The following is a 22,065-nucleotide window of genomic DNA, read 5'->3' as shown; positions in this document are numbered from 1 at the left end:
CCTCAGGCCACTTCCTGTGTCAGGCTCCCCAACCTCCCACCGCCTCCCCCCTACCCCACGGCAGCAGCCCCTGGCCTCTGCCTGCTCTCTGCGGGCTCCCCTGCCGCTCTCCCTTATCTCTCTCCCTGCCAGGGCCTGCCACACCCCTGCCCCAACCTTTGTACCTTGCTCCTGAATTGTTTTCCTCAGCGGGCCGGCCAGCCGGGAGTCCCTGCGGCTCACTTTCACTCACCCGCTCTCCTCGAAAGCGCCCCACCATGTGCACTGGGAAGTGTGCCCGCTGCGTGGGCCTCACCCTCATCCCCCTGTCCCTGCTCTGCATCCTGGCCAACGCCCTCCTGCTGGTGCCGGGCGGCAAGACCACCTGGACCGACAGCCACCTCAGCCTGCAAGTGTGGCTCATGGCCGGCTTCATCGGCGGGGGCCTGATGGTGAGAGGCCGGCCCGGGGGCCACTCTGCGGGGCTCGGATCGTTGGGGGTGGGGGGACAGCTGCCCGGGGAGGGGTGGCCGCGGCGTGGTGGGGCCCTGGAGCCTCCCCTCTGCCCCCTGAAACGGAGCACCCGCGAGTCCTGGAGGAGCCCTGGGGTCCTGAGCTGAAGGTCCAAGGGAAAAGAGGAGGAAGGAGGGAGGGAGGGAGGACGTGTTCCTTGCGCCCCCCTGACCCCCCTCCCCCGTCCCTGCTGGTGCAGCAGATGCTGAGGACGCCTCCCTACAAGGGCCCGGTGCCGGCTCAAAGTGGGTTATCTGGGCAGGATGACGAGGGACACGGAGGGTGGGTGCGGGGACACTGGGGCCGGGAGCACGGTGGCAGGGGGGTCATCCCACCTGTGGCCCAGTCTGTGCTCCCGGATGCCCACCCTGCACCCCACGCACTCAGATCCCAGGCCAGTGTGGCGGAGAAGGCACCCCGTGTCTGTCAGAAGTCGGGGGGGGGGCTCCAGACCCCATCCTCTGAGCCCTCCTGTTCTGGAAGGTCAGGGTAGTTTAACATCCTCAAGGGCCCGAAGACCAGAGGTCTCCCCAGCACAGCCCCTCACATCTCTGATGGACGAAACTCCCGGGGACAGGGCTCACCTTTGCCTGTTTCTCTGGCCACAGTGACACTCCTCCCTCGCCCGGTGTCACATCCACCCCTCCTCCAGACCCAACCACCCTCCCCTCCCCACAATCCAACCAGCCTGCTTTGGGGGAGCCCCCTCCCCCCACTGAGGATGCCCCCCTACCCATGCTCACTCCCAGCTGCGTTCTTCCCACCTCCAGGCCCTGGGCCACTCCTAAGCGACACTACACTACGGGGACACAGGCCAAGTCCCTGCTCTCCCTGAAGCTGGGCCCGTGGTGGGGGACACACACTATCGAGGAAGGGAGAAGGAAGCCCGGTGAGAGCAAGGACGGCCTGTTTTGCTGGCTACCGTGTGGTACCTGTTGTGTGCCGAGTGCCTAGTCCGGGGCCTTGGACTCGACAGGGGCTTGATTAATAGTCTGCGAACAAAGCAAACAAATGAGCAGGAGGATTTCAGATCGGAGGTCTCACCGAGGAAAGAAAGCAGGACGCTGTCCTGAAGGGCTCCTTCCGAGGGCAGGCGGAATGCCACTGTTCACAGCGTTTTCTGTTTTCATTTTAATCATCACCTACTATCTCCTTTAAATTTCATCTGTAGGCAAGAGTACACTTTTATCTTCTTTTACTGTTTATGTATTTTCGAGAGAAAAAGAGAGAACAGGGGACGGTCAGAGAGAGGGGGAGAGAGAGAATCCCAAGCAGGTTCCACCCCGTCAGCACAGAACCCGATGTGGGGCTCGAACTCACAAACCGTGAGTACATGACCTGATCCAAAACTAAGAGCCGGGCGTTCGACCGACTGAGCCCAGGCGCTCCTACTTTTATATAAAAAAAAAAAATTCGTTTTTTACTTTAAGTAAACTCTATGCCACACGTGGGGCTCCAACTCACAACCCCGAGATCAAGAGTCGAAAACTCTACCGAATGAGTCAGCCGGGCGCCTGTTTATAGCATTTTCAAGGAAGGCCTCGATGAGACGCCATCCGAGCTGCGACCCACAAGACAAAAGTGAGGAGTCTGCCCTGCAGACAGGGGACTGGGAAGTACGCAGCCTCAAGCTCGCACCTCTGACTGCGTGAGAGGCCAGTGCACCCGAGGTTTAATGAGATGAGATCCGGCGTGGGCACCGGCCAGAGCACGTCCACCCTTGTGAGGAATGTGAATTTTTATTATAAAGTCAACAGGAAACCAGTAAAGGACGTTTTACCTTGTTTTGAGCCTTCGAAAATTTTTTTGAATTTTTTTTTAAGTCCTACAGCTAAATGGCCAGATCCTTAGTAGGCAGCTCAATGCGTTTTTACAAAGCGAACCCGCCCATGTACCCAGCACTCCGACCAAGACACAGGTCATTACCAGAATCCCAGACGTGCCTCCCTCACCAGGCGCTACCCCCCCACCGACAAGAGTCCCCACTACGCTGACTTCTGCCCCGCAGGCTGGTTTGGCCCATTCAGCACTTTACACAAACGGAATCATACGGTGTAGTAATTTTGTGTCTGGCTTCTCCAGCTCAATATATGTCTGTGAGGCTCCTCCTATCATTATAGAGAGTTCTAGTCTGTTATTTCTCGTGCATTCCAGCGTGTGAATATACCACAATTCATTTAAACATCCTACCGTTGATGGATGTTTGGACAGGCTCCCAATTTGGGTTTATTACAAGTAACGCTGCGATAAATGTTCCTGTAAATGTCGTTAGGTGAACTTATGTTCGCACTGCTGCTGGATGGATATTTAAGGGTTGGATTGCTGATCTTTTTTTTTAAACGTTTATTTACTTTTAAGAGAGAGAGAGTGCACAAGTGGGGGAAGGGGCAGGGGTGGGGACAGAGGATCTGAAGCGGGCTCTATGTTGACAGCAGAGGCCGATGTGGGGCTTGACTCACAAACCGTGAGATCATGACCTGAGCTGAAGTCAGACACTTCACTGACGGAGCACCCCGAAACTGCTGATTCTTAAGTTATGCAGGTATTCAGTGCTAATAGATCTTGCCAAAGCGTTTTCGGAAATTCGTATACCAATTTTATTCCCATCAGCAAAATATGAGCGTTTTAGTAGCTCCATACCCTGCTGGATTTGAGAAGATCCCACTGGCAGGGCGCCTGGGTGGCTCAGTCGGTTAACTGTCCAGCATCGGCTCAGATCATGACCTCACAGTTCATGAGTTCGAGCCCTGTGTCGTGCTTTGTGCTGACAGCTCAGAGCCTGGAGCCTGCTTCCGATTCTGTGTCTCCCTCTTTCTCTGCCCTTCTGCCACTCGCGCTCGGTCTCTCTCTCCAAAAAAAAAAAAAAAAAAAAAAAGATACCACTGGCTCCCTTGTGGGATAAGGAGTCAGTAGGTGAAGCAGAACCAGACTGAGGTCACTGAAGTTGTCCAGGAGAGTGGATAGTGGCTGAGAACGGGCCGGGGGCCAAGTAAGCAGATTCGAGCTATAATCCCAGCGTTTCCTTCTATGCTTACAAAGATCCTTCTCTTGGCAGAGTAGACGTAGGCACAGAGTTAAGACAGAGGAGCTTGGACGAGAAAAAGAAACAAACACTGACTAAAAAAGTAAAACTCTCCAGCAGGTAGGTCATTCGAAATTGGTAAACCCCAAAGGCAATTCTAGATGTCTTCGGATCTACGAGCTTCCCAGCAAGTGTCCTACCCAGAGAGACTAAGCCAAGAGGCCAGCGCTGGCCCTAGACTTGCCAAGAGCCTAGGAAGGGGAGAGAGGAAGCACCTGGCAGGAAGCCCATCCAATTCTGCGAGTGTTTCTATGAGGTCCCTACGGAGGAGACAACAGAACTTGAACTCTCAGCGCCTCCCCGAGAGAGGAACACAACGCTGGTTCACGCAAGGCACAGATCCAGACAGCTGTGAAATTCCAGAGATGGGCGCTGGGCAAAGAACTTGGCCTGGTGCAACAAGATAAGGCTAGAGCCAAAGTGAGAAGCCTCGAATGCCTTCTAGAGCTCAGCCTTGATGGGCTACTCTCTGAGGAGACCCTGAGGGATCTGAGCCAAGACCCGTGGAGAGGCGTTTGCTCTGGGGGTAGCAACATTACGGCGGAGTGCACGGCAACGTGGAGGCATACGAGGTATGGAAACCTGGCAGAGGGGCTGAGAACATCATCCTCGAGGGAGGGGGCTGGGGACTGACCCCGCAGACCAAGGAACAGACAGATTCAAGAACCATTAAAGGACAAGGCGAGAAGACTCGAGGTCTGGCTGGGTGTGGAGGATTCAAGTTGATCAGCCTGGGTGACCTACAGAATATTTCCACCGATGGAAATGAACAAAAAGTCACAGGGAGGCGAACTGGGGGAACCTGGGGGGGAAATCGTGAGGTCAGTAGCAGGCTGGCTGGGGTGAGCTAAAACCTAGACACTGACATGAACGTATCCTTGAGCAGTTACATTTGAAGCTGGAGGTGGGTACTGTTCCAGGCGACAGGTGACACCCTGAGAGGGGACGGGCTCTGTGACGAAGGCCACAGGGAGACAGGAAGACAGAAAAGGCCAGGGCGGTATGTTGGGGAGCCCTACACTTCCTATCAGAGCATTCGCTAACGCTCTCCTCCACCTTCCACATAATCCCAGCTCGCCAGACCCTCCAACACCACGATTCCTTCCTGCTGCTCAGGGGACTTCTGGTCATTGTGACTGTTTACTCTGAGCCAGTCTTGACATCAGGCACAACCTGTTATTTCATTAATAAATCCTGATGGGGCGCCTGGGTGGCTCAGCCAGTTAAGCGGCAGACTTTGGCTCAGGTCATGATCTCGCGGTCCGTGAGTTCCAGCCCCACGTCGGGCTCTGCGCTGACAGCTCAGAGCTTGGAGCCTGCTTCCGATTCTGTGTCTCTCTCTCTGCCCCCTCCCTGCTCGCACTCTCTCTCTTTCAAAAACAAACATTAAAAACATTTTTAAATATTTTTTTATTATGAAATTTATTGTCACATTGGTTTCCATACAGCACCCAGTGCTCATCCCAACAGGTGCCCTCCTCAATACCCATCACCCACCCAGCCCTCCCTCCCACCCAAAAACTTTTTTTTTTTTTTTAAATAAAGCCTGAGAACAGCCCTGTGAGGTGGGTCTGGAAGACGGAGAGATGAATCAATTCATGGAGGGTGTTGGCATGAACCCCAAGCCCCCTGACTCCGGTTCAGGAGGGCCCCTGCTGTGTGTCAAGATTTGCAGAGGACATCATGATATGGGGCCTTACCTCGTGGAGGCCATGTGAACACGGATAAGTAGACACGTAAATAATGATAAATTGAGGTAGAGCCCCAATGCACTGCAGGGGCAGTAGAGAGAAGGTCTTCCTACAGTCCGAAGGGCTGAGGGCATCCTAAGCCCCCCCAGGAGGAGGTGAGCGCCGAGGCAGGAAGGTGCTGAGAACGGGCGGGGGCTGGCTGCCACACTGTCCTTCCTCCACAGGTGCTGTGTCCCGGCATCGCCGCCGTCCGCGCAGGGGGCAAGGGCTGCTGCGGCGCGGGCTGCTGTGGAAATCGTTGCAGGGTAAGATCCAAATCAGGGCGGGATTCGGGGTTCGGTCTCTGCACAGGTCTTGGTGACCTGAGGCCACGGTCCCCCGAGCCACAGGAGCTCCCCTGCGGAGTCCCGGGCGCCACCGCGCCCCTCCGTCGCCCCGCCAACTTCGGCCTCGGTGGGCCTGCGGTGGGGACCGCGAGCCCCGGGGACGTCGGCGGCCGCGGGCCCGCGGGGTCAGCTAAGGCCAAGCCCCGGGCCTCGCCGGGAGACGGATTCTCCGCGAGCCTCGAGCCGGGCGAGGGAAGGTGCGCGCACCGGCGGGGCGGGCGCGGCCCCGCTCACCGCGCCGCGCACCCCGCATCCAGATGCTGCGCTCCGTCTTCTCCTCGGCCTTCGGGACGCTGGGCGCCATCTACTGCCTCTCGGTGTCGGGAGTCGGGCTCCGAACCGGACCCAAATGCTTAATAAACGGCCAGTGGGACTACCACTTCAAAGACGTCCCGTAAGGCTTCGCGCGCCCCCGCCGCCCCTCGCCGCCCCTCGCCGCCCGCCTTTGCCACCCGCATCGGGAACCCGGGCGGGGACCGAGGAGCCTGCCGCCCCCCCACCCCCGCTCGGCGCCTGCGCGGGGCCGGGGCTGGGGGAGGGCCCTCCACGTGCCCCCGCTCTCTCACGTGACCCTGCCCCGCCCGCAGAGGCTCCTACTTGCGCAACCGCACGCTGTGGGACGCGTGCGAGGAACCGCCCCGCGTGGTGTACTGGAACGTGACGCTCTTCTCGCTGTTGGTGTTCGTGTCGTGCCTGGAGCTGGTGCTGTGCGGGGTGCAGCTGGTGAACGCCAGCCTCGGCGTCTTCTGCGGCGACTGCAGGAAGAAGGAGGTGGGGCGGCGCGGGGGGGAGCCGGGGCGAGGACCCCCTGGCTCCCTGGCCGCGTCCTCACCTCGTCTTTCCCGCAGGGCGCCCCTCGCTGAGGCCCCACCCGCCGCCCTGCTCGCTCCCGGACGCCGCCCGCCCTCCCCGCCCTGGAATAAACCTCTGAGCTCTCCTGCGCGTGCGCTTCTCAGGTTGCGCCCTCTGAGCTGGGGGGTCGGGGGGGGGGGGGCGGCGACGTCCCAGGGCCTCCAGACACGCCTGGCCTCGGGGCGCTCCTCTGTGGGCCCCCGCAAGTTTTCCTAACACGTAGTTACTGAGCCGTTGGCGTGCCCCCGAATACGGTGGTAAGCAAGACAGGCACGTTCTAGGCGCTCAAAGAATTTCACATTCCAGGGGAGTGAGATGGGCACGTTTTTTCAAAGGCAATAGATGACTTCCCTTTCTAAAAAACAAGCCGGTAATGGGCTAGGTAGTGGCTGACGGAGGGACTTTTTAAAATAAGATGAAGTCCGAGAAAGTGAAATTTGAAGCGGAAATTTGGTGAACGGCCTAACCGTCCGGATAGCCAGGGGGTTCCGGCAAGAGAGAAGCAAGCGTGACGGTCCTAACTTGGAAATCCCGACATCAAAAGCCACTCTTTGACTTTTGTAGGGAAGAGGAGAATGTGGAAAAGACAAGCTAGAGTAAGCCCTAGAAAATGAAAATTCAAGGTGTCATAGCGTTTGGTAGAACCCAATTTGGCGGAAGTGTCTTAATCTGAGGTCACCGGTGCTTCAGAAAGGAAACAGTCTGGGCTCTTAACCAGGGCGATGTGTCTGCAGACGCCCTCAGAAAGACAGGACTTCCTTAATTGCACGCAAAATTGTGTTTAAGGGCATTTTCCTGGGTTGTGTGGGTCCGTGACTTTCAGCGGCCTGCCTGGACTCCCCAGACCGAACCCGAATTTGGGCCTGGCCCAGTGGTGGGCTGGGAGGAAGACTAGGACGCAGTTTCCTCCACCCCTGAAACGAAGGAGACCAAAGCCAAGACAGAGAAGCTTTAATACCGAGAGGTGGGACTAGCTTCAGGGCGGGCGACCCGGTCAACTCCGACAGCAGAAAAAACGCACGTCGTTCAGGGCGGTGTCGTCTCGGAGGCCCCGCGGCCGCTCGACCTTGGTCTGCAAACCGCACACGCCTTTGGGGCAGGCCTTACTCCATTCTCCAAAGTCGCCCCAGGCCAGGCCGGGCCCCTCCAGCTCCGTGCCGTCGGAGCAGCGGAAGCGCACGTTGTTGGCCGCCGTGTTGTCCCCGGGGGCCATGGGTGCCTCCACGCGAAGCGAGAAAGCCACGAGGAAGCCACCGCCGGGACACCACTGTGGCTCACTCCACGCGCCCCACCTACGAGGGCGGGGGAGAAGCGATGCTTCCGCGGTTGCCCCGCCCCCTTCCCAGCCCAGCCCCGGGGACGGGGGACTTGTCGCCAGTTGCTACGCGCCCCGGGGTGCGTTGGGTGTGGTCACCTGACCAGGGAGGTCTTCCACCCAGTCCTCAGGTCGACACTGCCCCACAGCCCCGGGGGGACATTCTAGCCCGGAGGGTGTGTGTGTGTGTAACGCAGGGGAAGGGCGTATCCCCATTCTCGGGGGCCCTTGGCCCGCGTCCCGCACCTGCCGGACTGGGACTCCACCACCTGCGTGTTGCGCTCCGCGTTCCCGCGTGAGCAGTGCAGTCGGATCCCGTTCAAAGCAGTGTCGTCGCCAGGAATGCCTTGGGGGGGCTCCACCTGGGTGGGGAGGAGAAGAAGGGTAAGGACCTGTTAAAAGACTGCCATCCTCTGTTCCCCAGCAGCGGGTGGGGAGGTGAGGGGATGTGCATCTTCCCCCTCCTCAGAGATCTCAGCCTGAATCCCCACCTTGAGCGAGAACCCGCTGGTGAAGAATCCATCGGGACACATCTCAGGCCAGGCCCAGTCGCCCCAGGGTCCCCCGTTGGTCACCTCGATGACCGACGTGTGGCCGCTCAGGTGGTCGGCTGTTGCATGTCTGTAGCAGGTGGCCCACAGCAGCAGCAGCAGCAGCAGCTTGGCTGAGGCACCCTTGTCCATCCTGCAGCCTCTGAGAGCCCGGCTGGGCCCCTTATGCAGATTTATACCACCTCTGCCCCTGTGAAGTCTCCGGTTACGGAAGGGCCTCCCGGATTAAGTGACACCCGAAACTAATCTGCTCCCAGAACCCTGCAGACTCCACTCTCTGCTCTGGGAGACGGAGGCTCCCCTCTCCGGAGGAGGAGGGGCAGAGAGAGCGGACCAGCTGAGTTAACCACCACCTACAGAGCATCTACTATAGGCCACGAATTGTGGTCAGCGTTTTGCAGGCGTGTGTTAATCCTTACAACCCTTTTAAGGAGGTGGGAATGACCCTTCCTATTCACAGATGAGCAAAATGGGGTTTGGAAATGACAAGCAACTTGCCTAAGGTCACAGTCAGCAAGCTGGGGAACATTCCAACACTGGGAAGCGGGGAGCCCATGTCTAGGGTTGGAAGCAATGACTCAAATGCTGGGTGGGGGTTCTCCTGACCTCCAGGATTTGGGGGAGCATTCGAGGGAGAGATAGGGCAAGAATCCATGAACTGTGGTAGCTAGAAAGGATCTTGTTAGTGATTGGGGCCCAGACTCCCAGAGAATCTGGGGTCCCCCTTCCCCTGAGAAGAAAATACACAGACAGGAACAATTCCAAGAACTTTTACGGACAGGGGATTGAGAGCCCCTAAGAACGGGGGGGCTGTTTCTTCCCTTGCTTCCTGTGTCCTTTCCCTGAATGTTGTCCCCGCCATGACCACTAGGCGGACTCCTAACTTGGGGGGAAAAAATGGCTCTGATTTGTCATGAGGTCACCACCCAATGTGCCTGTCCTTCACGCTTTCCTGTGTTTATTCAATATATATTTATATACCAATAATGTGGTTTTGGCCCAGGCAATATTCTCAGTGCTGCAAATAGAACAGCAGCCAAGAAAATCAAGGAAACAGATGATAAATTTTCCAATGGATCTTGAGCTCTGTGAAGGCACTTTTGTCTTTTTGAGGCCTACTACAGGGCCTGGATGTGGAAATAGTTCACAAGGTTTGTTTTGAAGAATAAGGGGCAGGGGGTGGGTGTGGTGTGATGTGGTGCGTGCTTGGCTGGCTCAGTCTGTAGAGTGCGACTCTTGATCTTGGGGTCATGAGTTCAAGTCCCATGTTGGGCATAGAGATTACTTTTTAAAAACTCACACACAGGGGCGCCTGGGTGGCGCAGTCGGTTAAGCGTCCGACTTCAGCCAGGTCACGATCTCGCGGTCCGTGAGTTCGAGCCCCGCGTCAGGCTCTGGGCTGATGGCTCAGAGCCTGGAGCCTGTTTCCGATTCTGTGTCTCCCTCTCTCTCTGTCCCTCCCCCGTTCGTGCTCTGTCTCTCTCTGTCCCAAAAATAAATAAACGTTGAAAAAAAAAAAAAAAAGTAAAAACTCACACACACACACACACACACACACGAATAACCAGCGAAACCAGAACCAACCTGGAGTTAAAAGAAAATAATAAGCCACAAAAATGCAACCGGATAAAGCCTAAAGTATAAAGCACCCAGAAGACAGGTCCCCTGGAGACAGGATAGAGAATTTAGAAGTGGGTGCTTCCGGGATCCCAGGTGCCCTACGTTTGAACTTCATAGGTTATGATTTATGAAGCAATTGTGGTAAGTTTTTCCACTTACAGTGTTTGCACGTACATTATCATTTAATCCTCGGATTCGAATGTGCAGTGGTGGGGATTCGGGCCAGTGCTGATGTAGGGCCCACATCACTGCTCAGTGGGGGGGTCGTTCCCAGCCCAGCCTCTCTTACTACAACCTGGCCTACACGGAAGGCAAACGCAGAGACTTGCTGCTAGGGAATTCCCCAAATCCTAGTCATCCGGTTTTGTACCGCAGAGATGCTGTGCTCTGGGGCAAAGGGCACAGGGGAAGGGGCCTTAGTAGGTTAATTATTAACCCTTAGCACCTCAGGGCACCTCGGACTTCTCTCGCCTCCAGGAGGCCCAGGGACAGGTACTGGTTTGGGGCTAGCGAGGGGGCGGTGGTCCCCGCCCCAGCCATGGGGGTCGCGCTGCTAACACAGGTGTCCCGGCGCTACTTTCGCCACGCGATTCCTCTTGCTGTCCTCTCGCTGCTGCTGCTTTATCTCTGTGCTCGGAGCTTCCGTGAGTGGTCCCTTCCCTCATCTGCCCTGGGAGGCACCAGGAACCCAAGCGCTGGGGACCTAAGGCCCCCTCCTCGAGCCTTCACCGCTCGGCCTCGCCCCTCCCCAGGCGTCGTCTCAGGGTGCAGGTCCTGGGCACAGTCCTGCAATCCTGAAGGACCGCCGCCTGTCCAGGTATGCTCGGGACAGGGCTGAGACCGAGAACTCCGGGCGGGACCCTGATGGCGGGAAGCGGGACCAGGCTGGGGGTCTGGGGAAGGACGGGTCCTGCTCCTCGTCTCCCCTCTCGCGTCAGCAGCCGAGTGCGGCTGGAGAGATCCCAGCCAGACCTTAGGAGTAACTTCTGCAGGGCCCGACTGGGCTGCTTGGCCAAGGAGGCCCAGCTGGCTAGGGGTTCTGCTCCCGCCCCCTTCCGCCCGTGTCTATCCCCAGGTCCGGCGGCAGTCGGGCCCCCTGGAGGCCCCCAAGTGGAAAGAGCCTCCGTGTGAGGGCCCCCAGGGGGTGCTGGGCCGCGTGATGGAGCCGTTTCGCGCCAGTCTGAACCCCGAAGGCGACGTGGCATTGTCGCAGTACCTGGCCGGATGGAGGGCGCTGGTCAGGTAAGCGGCCTCCCGCCCCGCCCCCCGGGGCCCGCCCCCCAGCGGCTCCACCGCCCCTTCTCCAGCCCGCGCTCTCCCCCCGCCACAGGTTCCTCACTCCCCTCGGTTCCATCTTCGCCTTCGCCACGGACGAGGCCTCCGCCAAGGTGACAGCCCTAGAGGCGCGGGTGCACGGCCCGGAGGCGGCGCACTACTCGTCGCTGGCGGCCATGGCGGCGTGGGAGCTGCGGGCGGGACTGCTGGAGCGGCCCGGGGTCGCCCCCCGAGACCCGGCCAGGTCCTCGGGCTCACGGACCCTGCTCTTGCTGCACCGAGCGCTGCGCTGGTCCCAGCTCTGCCTCCACCGGGTGGCGGCCGCGACGCCCGGAGGCCCGGACGCCGGCGTGCAGTGCGGCGACGCGTACCGCACGGCCCTGGCCCCGCACCACCCCTGGCTCGTGCGCCAGGCCGCCCGCCTCGCCTTCCTCGCCTTCCCGGGTCGCGGCCGCTGGCTCGGGCTGGCGTGCCCGGGGGCCGGGGAGACGGAGGCGCGGGCCGCGCTGGCGCGGGCGGCGGCCACCCTGGAGGCCGTCTACAACCGCACCCAGGGCCTGCTGGCCGAGCGCGGGCTGCTCGGGCTGGCCTGACGCCCGCCGCGGTCGGGACTCGCCACGTGGAGAGGGCGCCCCGCGTTCGGCCCGCCGCCCACCCGGGCCCGGCCAGGGGCGGGGCCGCCGCGGCCACGCCCACGTATGACGCCACGTCTGGAAGGCCCGCCCCCCGGCGGGGTGGGTGGGTGCCGAGCCCCTCCGTCTCTCCGCGGTCGCGGGATGCGGCGGGGAGGAGCTGTAGGGAATAAAAGCATTCTTTGGTAGCCGTGGATGTAGGGCGTCTTGTGCGGTGACGGCAGGCGCTTAAGGGAAATCGAAAACAATGGATGTGGGAAGATGTGTCATCCCTGTTCCCGGCAGCCGGGAGACTCACGCTCCCCCGGGGCCCCGTCTCAACCGCTCCCAAGGCCGCAGTCGCCAACGGCGTGCCAAGCCTCCGGCCCAGACCTGTGCGCCGAGCTCCGGCCCCCGCGCCGCCAGCTCCTTCCTGGACGCGCCCGCAGACCCCGCAGATGCAACACGTCCAACACGGATCCAGGCGCCTCCTCCCGGACGGCGCCTCCCCCCGCGTTCCCCGCCGCTGGGAATAAACGGCACCCTCCCCTGTCACCACCGAGAGCCTAAAACCTGTGCGTCAGGCCTCACAACCGAGCGGGCGCTCAGCTGAATAACGTAGGTTTTAAAAGACTCCTCGGTCACTCCCGCAACAATAGTGAGCGTGGCGGATTTCATACACTGGGAAGTCTCCAGTCGTGAGCCTGGCCCACTTTCCCCGCTGCACCCCAGAATCGTCTATACACACCGACTTGTTAGCCATCTTTGGCTGCATCCCTACGAGAAATAACAAACCTAACGTGTCCAAAACGGAGCTTCTACTACCCTTCCCTCCCCCAAATAGTCCCTTCACCGTCTTTCCTTGCTCGGTGAATGACCATTCCATTCTTCCAGGTCCTAAAACCAAAAACTTGTAGTCGCCCTGACTCTCCTGTTTCCCTTTCATCATACCCGCATCTAATCTGTCAGATTCTGACCACTCCACACTCACCCTTGTCAAGTCCAACTTTCTGACTAGGACCTGGGTTATCCTAAGAGCCCCCTAGTTATCTCTCTGTCCCACATTCGGTGTCCCTATTGCGTGGTTTCTCTTTTTTTCTTTTTTTCAATTTTTAATGTTTATTTTTGAGAGAGAGAGAGAGAGAGCAAGCAGGGAGGGGCAGAGAGAGAGGGGGACAGAGGATCCAAAGCAGGCGCTGGGCTGATAGCAGGTCGCTCCATGTGGGGCTCGAACTCACAAACCGCAAGATCTGACCTGAGCCAAAGTTGGACGCTGAACGGACTGAGCCTTCCAGCCCCACCCGCTTCATTGTGTGTTTTCAATAGAGCGACCAAGGTGATCCCTTAAATATAGATCCCATTGTCATCTCGCTTCCCCACTCAAAACCTTCCAATGGATTCCTATTCCACTCAGATGAAAAAATAAATTTTAATTTGAGCAGGATATTTTCTGAATCCTATTTTCAGGTGAGAATGATGAAGAGCTTTAGTAAAGGCCCTACGTGATCTGGCTGTGTGCTAGCCAAATTGACCTCTTCCGTTTTCACTGAGTATTTCGGGCCTGATCCTGCCCCGAGATCTTTGCACTTATTCTCTCTGTCCAGAATGCTTTTCCCCCAAATAGAGAAATGACTTCCCTCCTTACTTTCTTCTGGACTTTACTCAAATGTCTCTTCAACACACACACACACACACACACACACACACACACACACACACACACACACTTCCTGTTTCCCTTCCCTTTTTTTTTTTTTAAATATGATTCACTATCTAATATGCTGTATATTGTACTCATTTGTTTTGTTTTGTCTCTATCGAGAAAAGTAAGTTGCATGGGGCAAGGAATTTCTGTCCGTTTCATTCCCTGGTGTACCTCCAGTGCCTTTAACAGTGCCTATCACCTAGTAGACACTGAATAGCTTTTTGTTAAATGAACATATCAGCACTAGAAATGGTTCAGATGGCTAGAGCCCAGAGTCAAAAATAAAAGAGAGGTTGCCTGCTAGTGTAAATGTATTTAATACTATTGAGTCAGACAAGAATGGTTCAAATGTTAACTTTTATGTCATGTTACTTATATTTTACTACAATAAAAATGAAGGGGCACCTGGGTGGCTCAATCAGTTGAGCATGCACCTTCGGCTCAGGCCATGATCTCGCGGTCCATGAGTTCAAGCCCCGCATTGGGCTCTGTGCTGACAGCTTGGAGCCTGCTTGGGATCCTGTGTCTCCCCCTCTCTCTGCCCCTCCTCCGCTCATGCTATGTCTCTGTCTCTCTGTCAAAAATAAATAAACATTAAAAAAAAATTAAAAAGTAAAGAGGAGATGGGATTTTGGAAAGGTGTTCAGGAGCAAGTTCAAGAAGGTCCTTACAAGCTATCTTCTAGAGATAGGACTTTATCTCCAGAGTTGGTTTTAAGCAGGGGATTATTTAGATCAGTCTTTCAATTCAGAAACCAGCCCCGGCTGTGGTATGTAGAAGAGTATGGCAGATTCATGGGAAGACCCCTCCACACGATAATGGCAGAATACACATTCTTCTCAAGTGCACGTATCATATTCTCAACGTTTATTTATTTTTGGGACAGAGAGAGACAGAGCATGAACGGGGGAGGGGCAGAGAGAGAGGGAGACACAGAATTGGAAACAGGCTCCAGGCTCTGAGCCATCAGCCCAGAGCCTGATGCGGGGCTCGAACCCACGGGCCGCGAGATCGTGACCTGGCTGAAGTCGGACGCTTAACCGACTGCGCCACCCAGGTGCCCCTCATATTCTCCAAGAGAGACCACACGTGAGGTCACAAAAAAGTCTCAGTAAATTTAAAAAGATTGAAGTCACGGAATATCCTCTAACTAAAATGAAATGAAGCTAGAAATCGATACCAACAAGGAATTTGAGAAACTCACAAATAATGTGGAAATGAAACAACACACTTCTAAAAGGGCAGACATTTTGAGATGAGTGAAAATGAAAAGAAAACATAGCAGAACTTAAGGACGCAGCATAAGCAGTTCTCAATGGGAAATGTGCTGTAAATGTCTGTGTTAAAAATGAGGAAAGATCACAAATCGTTAGTTGAATCTTCCTCCTTAAGACACTATAGAAAGAGCAAGCTAAAACTTAAAAAAAAAAAAAAAGGCCGAAGGAAAGAAATAATAAAGATCAGAGTGGAACTAGAAGACAAACAATACAGAGAAACAATTAAACCAGAAGTCGGTTCTTTCAAAAGATCAACAGGATTGGTGACCTATAGCTGGACCAGGACAGAAAGAAGACTCCCATTACGAAAGTCAAGAATGATAGAGGGGTCATTTCTACAAAACTTATGGAAATAAAAAAGAGTATAAGGGAATACTATCAACAATTGTAGGCCAATGTAGATGACATAGATGAAATGGAAGATTCCTAGAAACATAAACTACCAAAACTGACTCAAGAATAAACAGAAGATATGAGTACACCTATAATAAATAAAGAGATCAAATTAGTAATTTAAAAAGTTCCCACAAAGCCCAGGACCAGATGTTTCCACTGATGCATTCTACCAAACATTTAAAGAAAAATTATGGGGTGCCTGGGTGGCTCAGTTAAGTGGCCAACTTTAGCTCAGGTCATGATCTCGCGGTCTGTGAGTTCGAACCCCGCATCGGGCTCTGTGCTGACAGCTGGGAGCCTGGAGCCTGCTTAGGATTCTGTGTCTCCCTCTCTCTCTGCCCCTCCCCCACTCACACTCTGTCTCTGTCTCTCAAAAAATGAATAAACATTAAAAAAATAAAGAAAATGTCAATACTTCAGAAACTCTTCAAAATAGAAAAGGAGGGAACACTTCCCTAGATGAGGCTAGGATTACCCTGATACCAAAGATACTACAAGAAAAAACAAGAAACTACAGAACAATACATTATATGAATACAGGTAAAAAAAGATCTTTAACAAAATAGTAGCAAAACACATACAAAACATTGTATACCATGTTCATTTGATTTTTTTTTTAATGTTTATATTTAGTTTTGAGACAGAGAGAGACAGAGCGTGAGTGCGGGAGGGGCAGAGAGAGAGGGAGACACAGAATCAGAAGCAGGCTCCAGGTTCTGAATTGTCAGCACAGAGCCTCATGTGGAGCTTGAACTTGTCAGCCGCGATATCATGACCTGAGCCTGAGTCGGAATCTCAACCAATTGAGCCACCCAGGCACCCCTATGGTCATTTGATTTTTGATAAAGCTGCCAAGACCACTCAAAGAGAAAAGAATAGTTTTTTCAACAAACAGTGCTTTAACAACTGGATATCCACTTGCAAAAGAATGAATTTGGGGGGCGCCTGGGTGGCTCAGTCGGTTAAGCTTCTGACTTCGGCTCAGGTCATGGTCTCACGGTTCATGAGTTTGAGCCCCACATCAGGCTCTGTGCTGATGGCTCAGAGCCTGGAGCCTGCTTCAGATTCTGTGTCTCCCTGTCTCTCTGCCCCTCCCCCTGCTCACACTCTGTCCAAACATTAAAAAAATTTTTTTTAAAGAATGAATTTGGGCCCCTACTTCCCTCACATTATATACAAAGATGAACTCAAAATGGATCATAGACCTACAGATGTAAGAACTGAAACTACAAAACTCTTAGTAGAAAACATAGATGGAAATCCCTGTTGCCTCAGATTAGGCAAAGGTCTCATGGATATAACGACAAAAGCACAGGTAACCAAAGGAAAAATAGAGAAACTAGACTTGATCAAAATTTAAAATGTTTGTGTTTCAAAGAACACCAACGAAGGAAGTGAAAAGACAACCTATAGTATAGGAGAAAATATTTGCAAATCATATATAAAGGCATATCATATACTATGATAAAGGCATAGTATCTAGAATATAAAAAAAAGAACCCCTACAATTTAACAATAAAAAGATAACCCAGGGATGCCTTGGTAGCTCAGTCTGTTGAGCGTCCAACTCTTGATATTGTCTCAGGTCATGATCCCCGGGTCGTGGGATTGAGCCCTGCGTTGGGCTCAGCGCTGTGCCTGGAGTCTGCTTAAGATTCTCTCTCTCTCTCTCTCTCTCTCTCTCCCTCCCTCCTCGGCTCTCTCTCTCTCTCTCATAATCATAATCATAAAAGGTAACACAATTTGGGGATACCTGGCTGGCTCAGGCACTGGAGCACGCAGCGCTTGATCTCTGGGTTCTGCGAGCCCCAGTTGGGTGTACAGATTACTTAAAAAAAATAAATAAATAAAACGGGCTAAGGATTTGAATAGACATTTCTCCAAAGAATATATTCAAATGGTCAGTTAGCACATGAAAATATGCTCAACATCGCCAATCATTAAGGAAATGGGGGGGGGGGGAGCACGGAAGGTGCCACTTCACGCCCACTCGGAAGACTAAAATTAAAAGTGCACGGAGGCAGTGAGGTTGTGGGGAAGTTGGGATGTCACGATGCACACAGGGCTGGCGGGCATGTCAAACGGGGCAGCTGCTGTGCAAACTGTCAGTTCTTCGAAATGCTAAGTATCGTTTCTGCATCAGCCAGCAATGCCACTCCTGGTATATACTCCGACGTCCATACCTAACAGAAATGAAAACAGCGCTGTCACTCTGAGACACGCTCGCGTCTGTCTCCAAGACTCTGAACCGCGACGCCCATCGCAGTAAGTCGGTCCCGCGCAGAAGCGGAGGCCTCGCACGCCGGCCGGGACGCTTTTCGCCCGGTCGGCTTCCCACGCTGCCATCAAGCGCTCACTGTCGCAAAAGATCCGTCCCTGCGCGACTCTTTCCCCTTCCGCCGTCAACCGTGACTTCGCTGCGCCCGCAGACGGCTTTACAGCACAACTGGAGAGAGTGACAGAGCGCTTTACGACAGTCGCTTTGTGGCAGTGGCTGAGGAGGAAGATGGCGGCCACCTTAGTATCCGCTGGAGGAGCGGGGTCTGTCCCAGCCTGGGGTCCCGAGGCTATTGCCCCCGACTGGGAAAGCCGGGAAGTCTCCACAGGGGTGAGGAGGCACCCGGGGTTCGGGAGATGCGCACGAGGCTTGATGCGATGGAACGATGAGGGCTGAGGGGGCTCGGCGAACTGGCGGCGGGGGCGGGAGGTGGTGTGCTCTGTTCTGGCAGGAAAGAGGTATCCTGAAGATGCTGGAGAGCGGTGGGAGGTGGAGGGGAGGCTGAAGAGTGGAACGCTGGCATTTTGCGGCACGGGGGGGGGGGTGGTTAAGGCCGGGATGGGCCTCTGAGGATTTCAGGATTGGGATTCTGCTACTCCGCGGCGTGTCGGGGCCCCCACGAGATTTTTGATAACGGGTCGGTGGCGCACGACTTTCGGACTCCAGGGACCGCACTGAGAGATCATTGAAAGTTTGTGTGTGCTGGATAATGGGAAGCGGCCCAGATTCACCCCTTTTCTCGTTTCTCGCAGACCACTATCATGGCCGTGCAATTTGAAGGGGGCGTGGTTCTCGGAGCCGACTCCAGAACTACCACTGGGTGAGCTCAGGACACCTGCGTGGCAGGTCATCCCCTCTCTCCCTTCTTTCCTTGCCTGACAGTGCGTCCTTACCCTCCACAGTCCACCGTGGGAAGGGAGGTTTCTTCCCTTCTTGGAGATAAGGATCTGTTCCAGCTCCCACTCCTTCCCAGTTTCCCTCCTCCCCCCCGGCTGAAATGTTTGCAAAAGTCTGGTCTCCAGCTAGCTTCCGTTTGGGTGAGAACTGATAGGAAATGCCGGAATGCCTGTTCTGAGCCCTTGGAGTGGGTAGTAATGGGATGGAGGTGGGAGGCCAGCGGGATCGCCCCCTCACTGTTCTGCCATCCTGCAGGTCCTACATTGCCAATCGAGTGACTGACAAGCTGACCCCTATTCATGACCGTATCTTCTGCTGCCGCTCAGGCTCAGCAGCAGATACCCAGGCAGTAGCTGATGCTGTCACGTATCAGCTCGGTTTCCACAGGTACCTGTGGGCAGGGGAGGAGCAAGTATCTGAAGGGAGTTGGGACCTGGGATGCTAAATGGTCTAACTCCCAGATCCCGACACTGCCTCTCCTGTCACTCTCCTCCCCCTCTAGCATCGAGCTAAATGAGCCTCCGCTGGTGCACACAGCCGCCAGCCTCTTTAAGGAGATGTGTTACCGATACCGGGAAGACTTGATGGCAGGAATCATCATTGCGGGCTGGGACCCCCAAGAAGGAGGGCAGGTGAGACACCCCCACCCCCCCATCAGAGCCCTGGAGCCATGCCTTTGGTCCTGTCCCCACCGCAGCCATTTTCTGTTTGTCTTCCCAGTCTCTACCTCCCTTACTGTCAACTCATCTCAGACCACCCGCGTGGGCGGGTGTATGTACGTGTGTGGCATAGGGTACAACTGGTGACTTTTCTTCTCCTTCCGTCTGGCAGGTGTACTCGGTGCCCATGGGGGGCATGATGGTAAGACAGTCCTTTGCCATCGGGGGCTCTGGGAGCTCCTATATCTATGGCTATGTCGACGCTACCTACCGGGAAGGCATGACCAAGGAAGAGTGTCTACAATTCACGGCCAATGGTGAGAACTTGGGTTTCTGGGCCTGTGAACATCAACCCTCTTATCCAAGCCAGGCCAGCACTCCCCATTCCTTGTAGTGATCCCAGCACCTGACCCTGACCCCAGCTTTCTTCGTTTGTTCACAGCCCTCGCTTTGGCCATGGAACGGGACGGCTCCAGCGGAGGTGTGATCCGCCTGGCGGCCATCGAGGAGTCAGGGGTGGAGCGGCGGGTACTTTTGGGGGACCAGATTCCCAAATTCACCATCGCCACGTTACCGCCTCCCTGATTCCTAGAATTCTAGGATACAATAAGAGACACCCCATAGCGACATAAAATTCAATAAACACTTTGTCAAAAAGAATCTGCTTTGAGGTTCCTTTCCTGGCCTCAGGCCTGAACTTGTTCGGCCTACGCCCGCCTGTACGGACCACTGCTCTGAGCTGGGGGGGGAGTTGGAGACAAACCTTGGCGAGAGTGGTTTTCAAACCTCTTTCTCCAGACCATCCCCCCACACTTCCTTTCCCCCACCACACCCAGGTCCTTGGGGCACCAAGGTGTGGTTGAAACGGAGGCTCCCACCTGATGACCAGCCCCTTCCCTGTTCAGGCGCAGGGTGGGATTCAGAATCCTGACTGTCCCTGGGGTTACCTCCCCTCAGCCTGCCTCCGGCTCAGGCTCATGGTCCCCTCTTTCCACACCCGTCTCTGTCACCTCATCTTGCCAGGAGCAGTACTGTGGCTACGGTGGCTTTGGGGAGAAAGGTGGGCCTTGTTTGCAGATGGAGTTTAAGACGGATGTCGGGTGGGTGGGAGAGGACGGCCCCTGGAAGTCCTGTGGGCCCGCTGTGAAGCCCACGGAGGTGTGATGGTAAATCAGTCTTTAGCTGCCTGGATGGGAGGCTGAGAGTAGACTCTGGCCCCCCGAGTCTGTGCCCACTCGGGCCAGGGGCCGAAAGGAGTTCAAGGGTGCTTGTTAGCAGTGCCCGGCTTTCTCAGCCTTGCCTCAGCTTTCCTCCACTCTGTGGATAAGGGAACTGAATACCACATTCGAAAACTTTGGTCTAGAATATGATCCTGCCCTGGAGACTCTGGGAGGTTACACGGGAGGCTTCCTGAGGAGGTGGGTAGGTCCGGGATTAAGTGGAAAAGAGCAGAGAAGGCCCTCTGATCCCAAATATATGTACCTCAAACTTAAAATAACCCATAGACGACTTTTGATTTTGTTTGCAAAACCTGTTTACCCGGTCCTCCTTCCTCAAGGCGTCTTGGATTCCTCTCATCCCCTTACACTCTGCATTGAGCCTGAACACTCCCCACCCACTTCCTGTCCCTGGCACGTTGCTCTTCCATAAGCAATGTTACCTGAGTTTCAGGGGCACAACATAGCGATTCGACAACTCTGTGTGTTTGCTATGCTCACTCCACAGCCCTGTCTTGATCCAAGCCACCATTGTGCCTTGTCTGCCAGATGGCAACAGCCCCCTCCGTGGCCCTGCTGCTTCCACACTCTCCTTCTATAATCTCCCATAGAGCAACCAGAGTGATTTTTTTTTAATGTTTTATTTTATTATTTTTTTTTAAGTTTATTTGTTTTCAGAGAGAGAGGCAGTGTGCGAGGAAGGAAGGGGCAGAGCGAGAGGGAGAGAGAGAATCCCAAGCAGACTCCACAGTCGGCACAGAGCCTGATGCAGGGCTCAAACCCACGAACTGTGAGATCGTGACCTGAGCCGAAATCAAGAGTCGGATGTTCAACCAACTGAGCCACGAGGGGCCCCAACTGGAGTGATCTTTAAATGTAAGTGAGAACACGTTCCCTGCTTGACCTGGGATGGTAAGGAGGGTCTAGGATAACGTTTACCTCCTTACCATGGTCTCGATGACCCAACAGTTCCCCCAATGTTGACGCTCTAGTCACTTGTTTTTTTCTCTTCCCTTGGACCTCAGGGCATTTGCACTTATACTGGCTGTTTATCTGCCACAGATCTCCTCTTCCTTGATTTAAAAAAAAGAAATTCTTTTTTTTTTTTTTTTAAGTAATCTATGCCCAGCGTGGGGCTCAAATTCATGACCCTGAGATCAAGAGTTGTATGCCCCTCCAAATGAGCCAGTCAGGCGCCCCCTAAAAACAAACTTTCTAATTATTAATTAAGTTTTTTTAATTTATTTTTGAGAGAGAGTGAGTGAGCAGAGGAGGGGCAGAGAGAGAGAAAGAAAGAATCCCAAGCAGGCTCTGCACTGTCAGCCCAGAGCCTGACGCGGGGCTCCATCTCATGAACTGTGAGATCATGACCTGAGCTGAAATCAAGAGTCAGAGGCTTAACCCACTGAGCTACCTAGGTGCCCCCTAAAATACGCTTTTTGTAGAGCAGTTTTAGGTTCATGACAAAACTGAGCGGAGATTTCCCGTCTGCCCTTGCCTGCCCTCACAGGTGCACAGCATCCCTCACTACCAACATCCTGCGTCAGAAACATTTGTTACAATGACTCTACACTGACCCGTGGTTTCCCGGTTTCCACTTGGCTACTTACATTCAGGTCTCAGATGCCACCTTATCAGAAAGCCCCTAACTGACTACCTGGAATTTCCAAGCCCCCCCCCACCCCTCCTGCCCAACGTTCAAGGTACCGCGTGACTCCCTCCACAGCGTTCACCGCCCTCTCTCTTAGCTCCTGTGTCTAC

At 54.8% G+C, this 22,065-nt stretch overlaps 4 protein-coding genes across 7 annotated transcripts; 3 read left to right on the top strand and 1 right to left on the bottom strand.

Moving 5' to 3' along the window:
- The first annotated feature begins 28 nt into the window (after positions 1–28).
- Positions 29–7,673, top strand: TM4SF5 (transmembrane 4 L six family member 5). Of its 3 annotated transcripts, none has more exons than XM_086685742.1 (5): positions 29–431; positions 5,490–5,570; positions 5,909–6,045; positions 6,239–6,353; positions 6,500–6,591. In XM_086685742.1, the coding sequence occupies exons 1-5, from the start codon at positions 258–260 to the stop codon at positions 6,512–6,514; spliced, it is 522 nt and encodes a 173-aa protein (XP_086541868.1). In that variant the 5' UTR covers positions 29–257; the 3' UTR covers positions 6,515–6,591. The 3 variants fall into 3 exon arrangements, with proteins under 3 accessions (XP_086541868.1, XP_086541866.1, XP_086541867.1); XM_086685741.1 differs by having other exon boundaries at positions 30–431; positions 6,239–6,422; XM_086685740.1 differs by having other exon boundaries at positions 6,239–7,673.
- On the bottom strand, positions 7,438–8,501 carry VMO1 (vitelline membrane outer layer 1 homolog). Its single transcript, XM_025920439.2, has 3 exons — positions 8,310–8,501; positions 8,065–8,180; positions 7,438–7,795 (listed from the first exon to the last, which is right to left on the bottom strand). The coding sequence occupies exons 1-3, from the start codon at positions 8,499–8,501 to the stop codon at positions 7,498–7,500; spliced, it is 606 nt and encodes a 201-aa protein (XP_025776224.1). The 3' UTR covers positions 7,438–7,497.
- A 1,928-nt stretch (positions 8,502–10,429) lies between these two features.
- GLTPD2 (glycolipid transfer protein domain containing 2) lies at positions 10,430–12,084 on the top strand. 2 transcript variants are annotated; one of them, XM_086685738.1, is made up of 4 exons: positions 10,430–10,633; positions 10,742–10,806; positions 11,065–11,231; positions 11,320–12,084. In XM_086685738.1, exons 1-4 carry the CDS (start codon positions 10,528–10,530, stop codon positions 11,855–11,857), a joined length of 876 nt encoding a protein of 291 aa, XP_086541864.1. In that variant the 5' UTR covers positions 10,430–10,527; the 3' UTR covers positions 11,858–12,084. The 2 variants fall into 2 exon arrangements, with proteins under 2 accessions (XP_086541864.1, XP_086541863.1); XM_086685737.1 differs by having other exon boundaries at positions 10,430–10,806.
- Positions 12,085–17,705: 5,621 nt separating this feature from the next.
- PSMB6 (proteasome 20S subunit beta 6) lies at positions 17,706–19,747 on the top strand. The gene is made up of 6 exons (XM_025920379.2): positions 17,706–17,861; positions 18,284–18,351; positions 18,684–18,815; positions 18,931–19,060; positions 19,260–19,404; positions 19,530–19,747. The coding sequence occupies exons 1-6, from the start codon at positions 17,760–17,762 to the stop codon at positions 19,670–19,672; spliced, it is 720 nt and encodes a 239-aa protein (XP_025776164.1). The 5' UTR covers positions 17,706–17,759; the 3' UTR covers positions 19,673–19,747.
- The last annotated feature ends 2,318 nt before the right edge of the window (positions 19,748–22,065 follow it).

Source organism: Puma concolor, chromosome E1, assembly GCF_028749965.1.
Source record: "Puma concolor isolate L17-30 chromosome E1, mPumCon1.1.hap2, whole genome shotgun sequence".
NCBI classification, from domain to species: Eukaryota; Metazoa; Chordata; class Mammalia; order Carnivora; family Felidae; genus Puma; species Puma concolor.
This window is presented reverse-complemented; position numbering and strand designations above follow the sequence as displayed.

Excerpts from the sequence above, each read along its gene's own strand:
- TM4SF5 (XM_086685740.1), top strand. The coding sequence starts at position 258 with ATGTGCACTGGGAAGTGTGCCCGCTGCGTGGGCCTCACCCTCATCCCC. Across the intron at positions 5,571-5,908 it reads GCTGTGGAAATCGTTGCAGG|ATGCTGCGCTCCGTCTTCTC; the intron begins GTAAGATCCAAA and ends CCCCGCATCCAG. Across the intron at positions 6,046-6,238 it reads TACCACTTCAAAGACGTCCC|AGGCTCCTACTTGCGCAACC; the intron begins GTAAGGCTTCGC and ends CCCCGCCCGCAG.
- VMO1 (XM_025920439.2), bottom strand. The coding sequence starts at position 8,501 with ATGGACAAGGGTGCCTCAGCCAAGCTGCTGCTGCTGCTGCTGCTGTGG. Across the intron at positions 8,181-8,309 it reads CCAGCGGGTTCTCGCTCAAG|GTGGAGCCCCCCCAAGGCAT; the intron begins GTGGGGATTCAG and ends CTCCCCACCCAG. Across the intron at positions 7,796-8,064 it reads GTGGAGTCCCAGTCCGGCAG|GTGGGGCGCGTGGAGTGAGC; the intron begins GTGCGGGACGCG and ends CCGCCCTCGTAG.
- GLTPD2 (XM_086685737.1), top strand. The coding sequence starts at position 10,528 with ATGGGGGTCGCGCTGCTAACACAGGTGTCCCGGCGCTACTTTCGCCAC. Across the intron at positions 10,807-11,064 it reads AAGGACCGCCGCCTGTCCAG|GTCCGGCGGCAGTCGGGCCC; the intron begins GTATGCTCGGGA and ends GTCTATCCCCAG. Across the intron at positions 11,232-11,319 it reads GGATGGAGGGCGCTGGTCAG|GTTCCTCACTCCCCTCGGTT; the intron begins GTAAGCGGCCTC and ends CCCCCGCCACAG.
- PSMB6 (XM_025920379.2), top strand. The coding sequence starts at position 17,760 with ATGGCGGCCACCTTAGTATCCGCTGGAGGAGCGGGGTCTGTCCCAGCC. Across the intron at positions 18,352-18,683 it reads GACTCCAGAACTACCACTGG|GTCCTACATTGCCAATCGAG; the intron begins GTGAGCTCAGGA and ends GCCATCCTGCAG. Across the intron at positions 19,405-19,529 it reads TCTACAATTCACGGCCAATG|CCCTCGCTTTGGCCATGGAA; the intron begins GTGAGAACTTGG and ends GTTTGTTCACAG.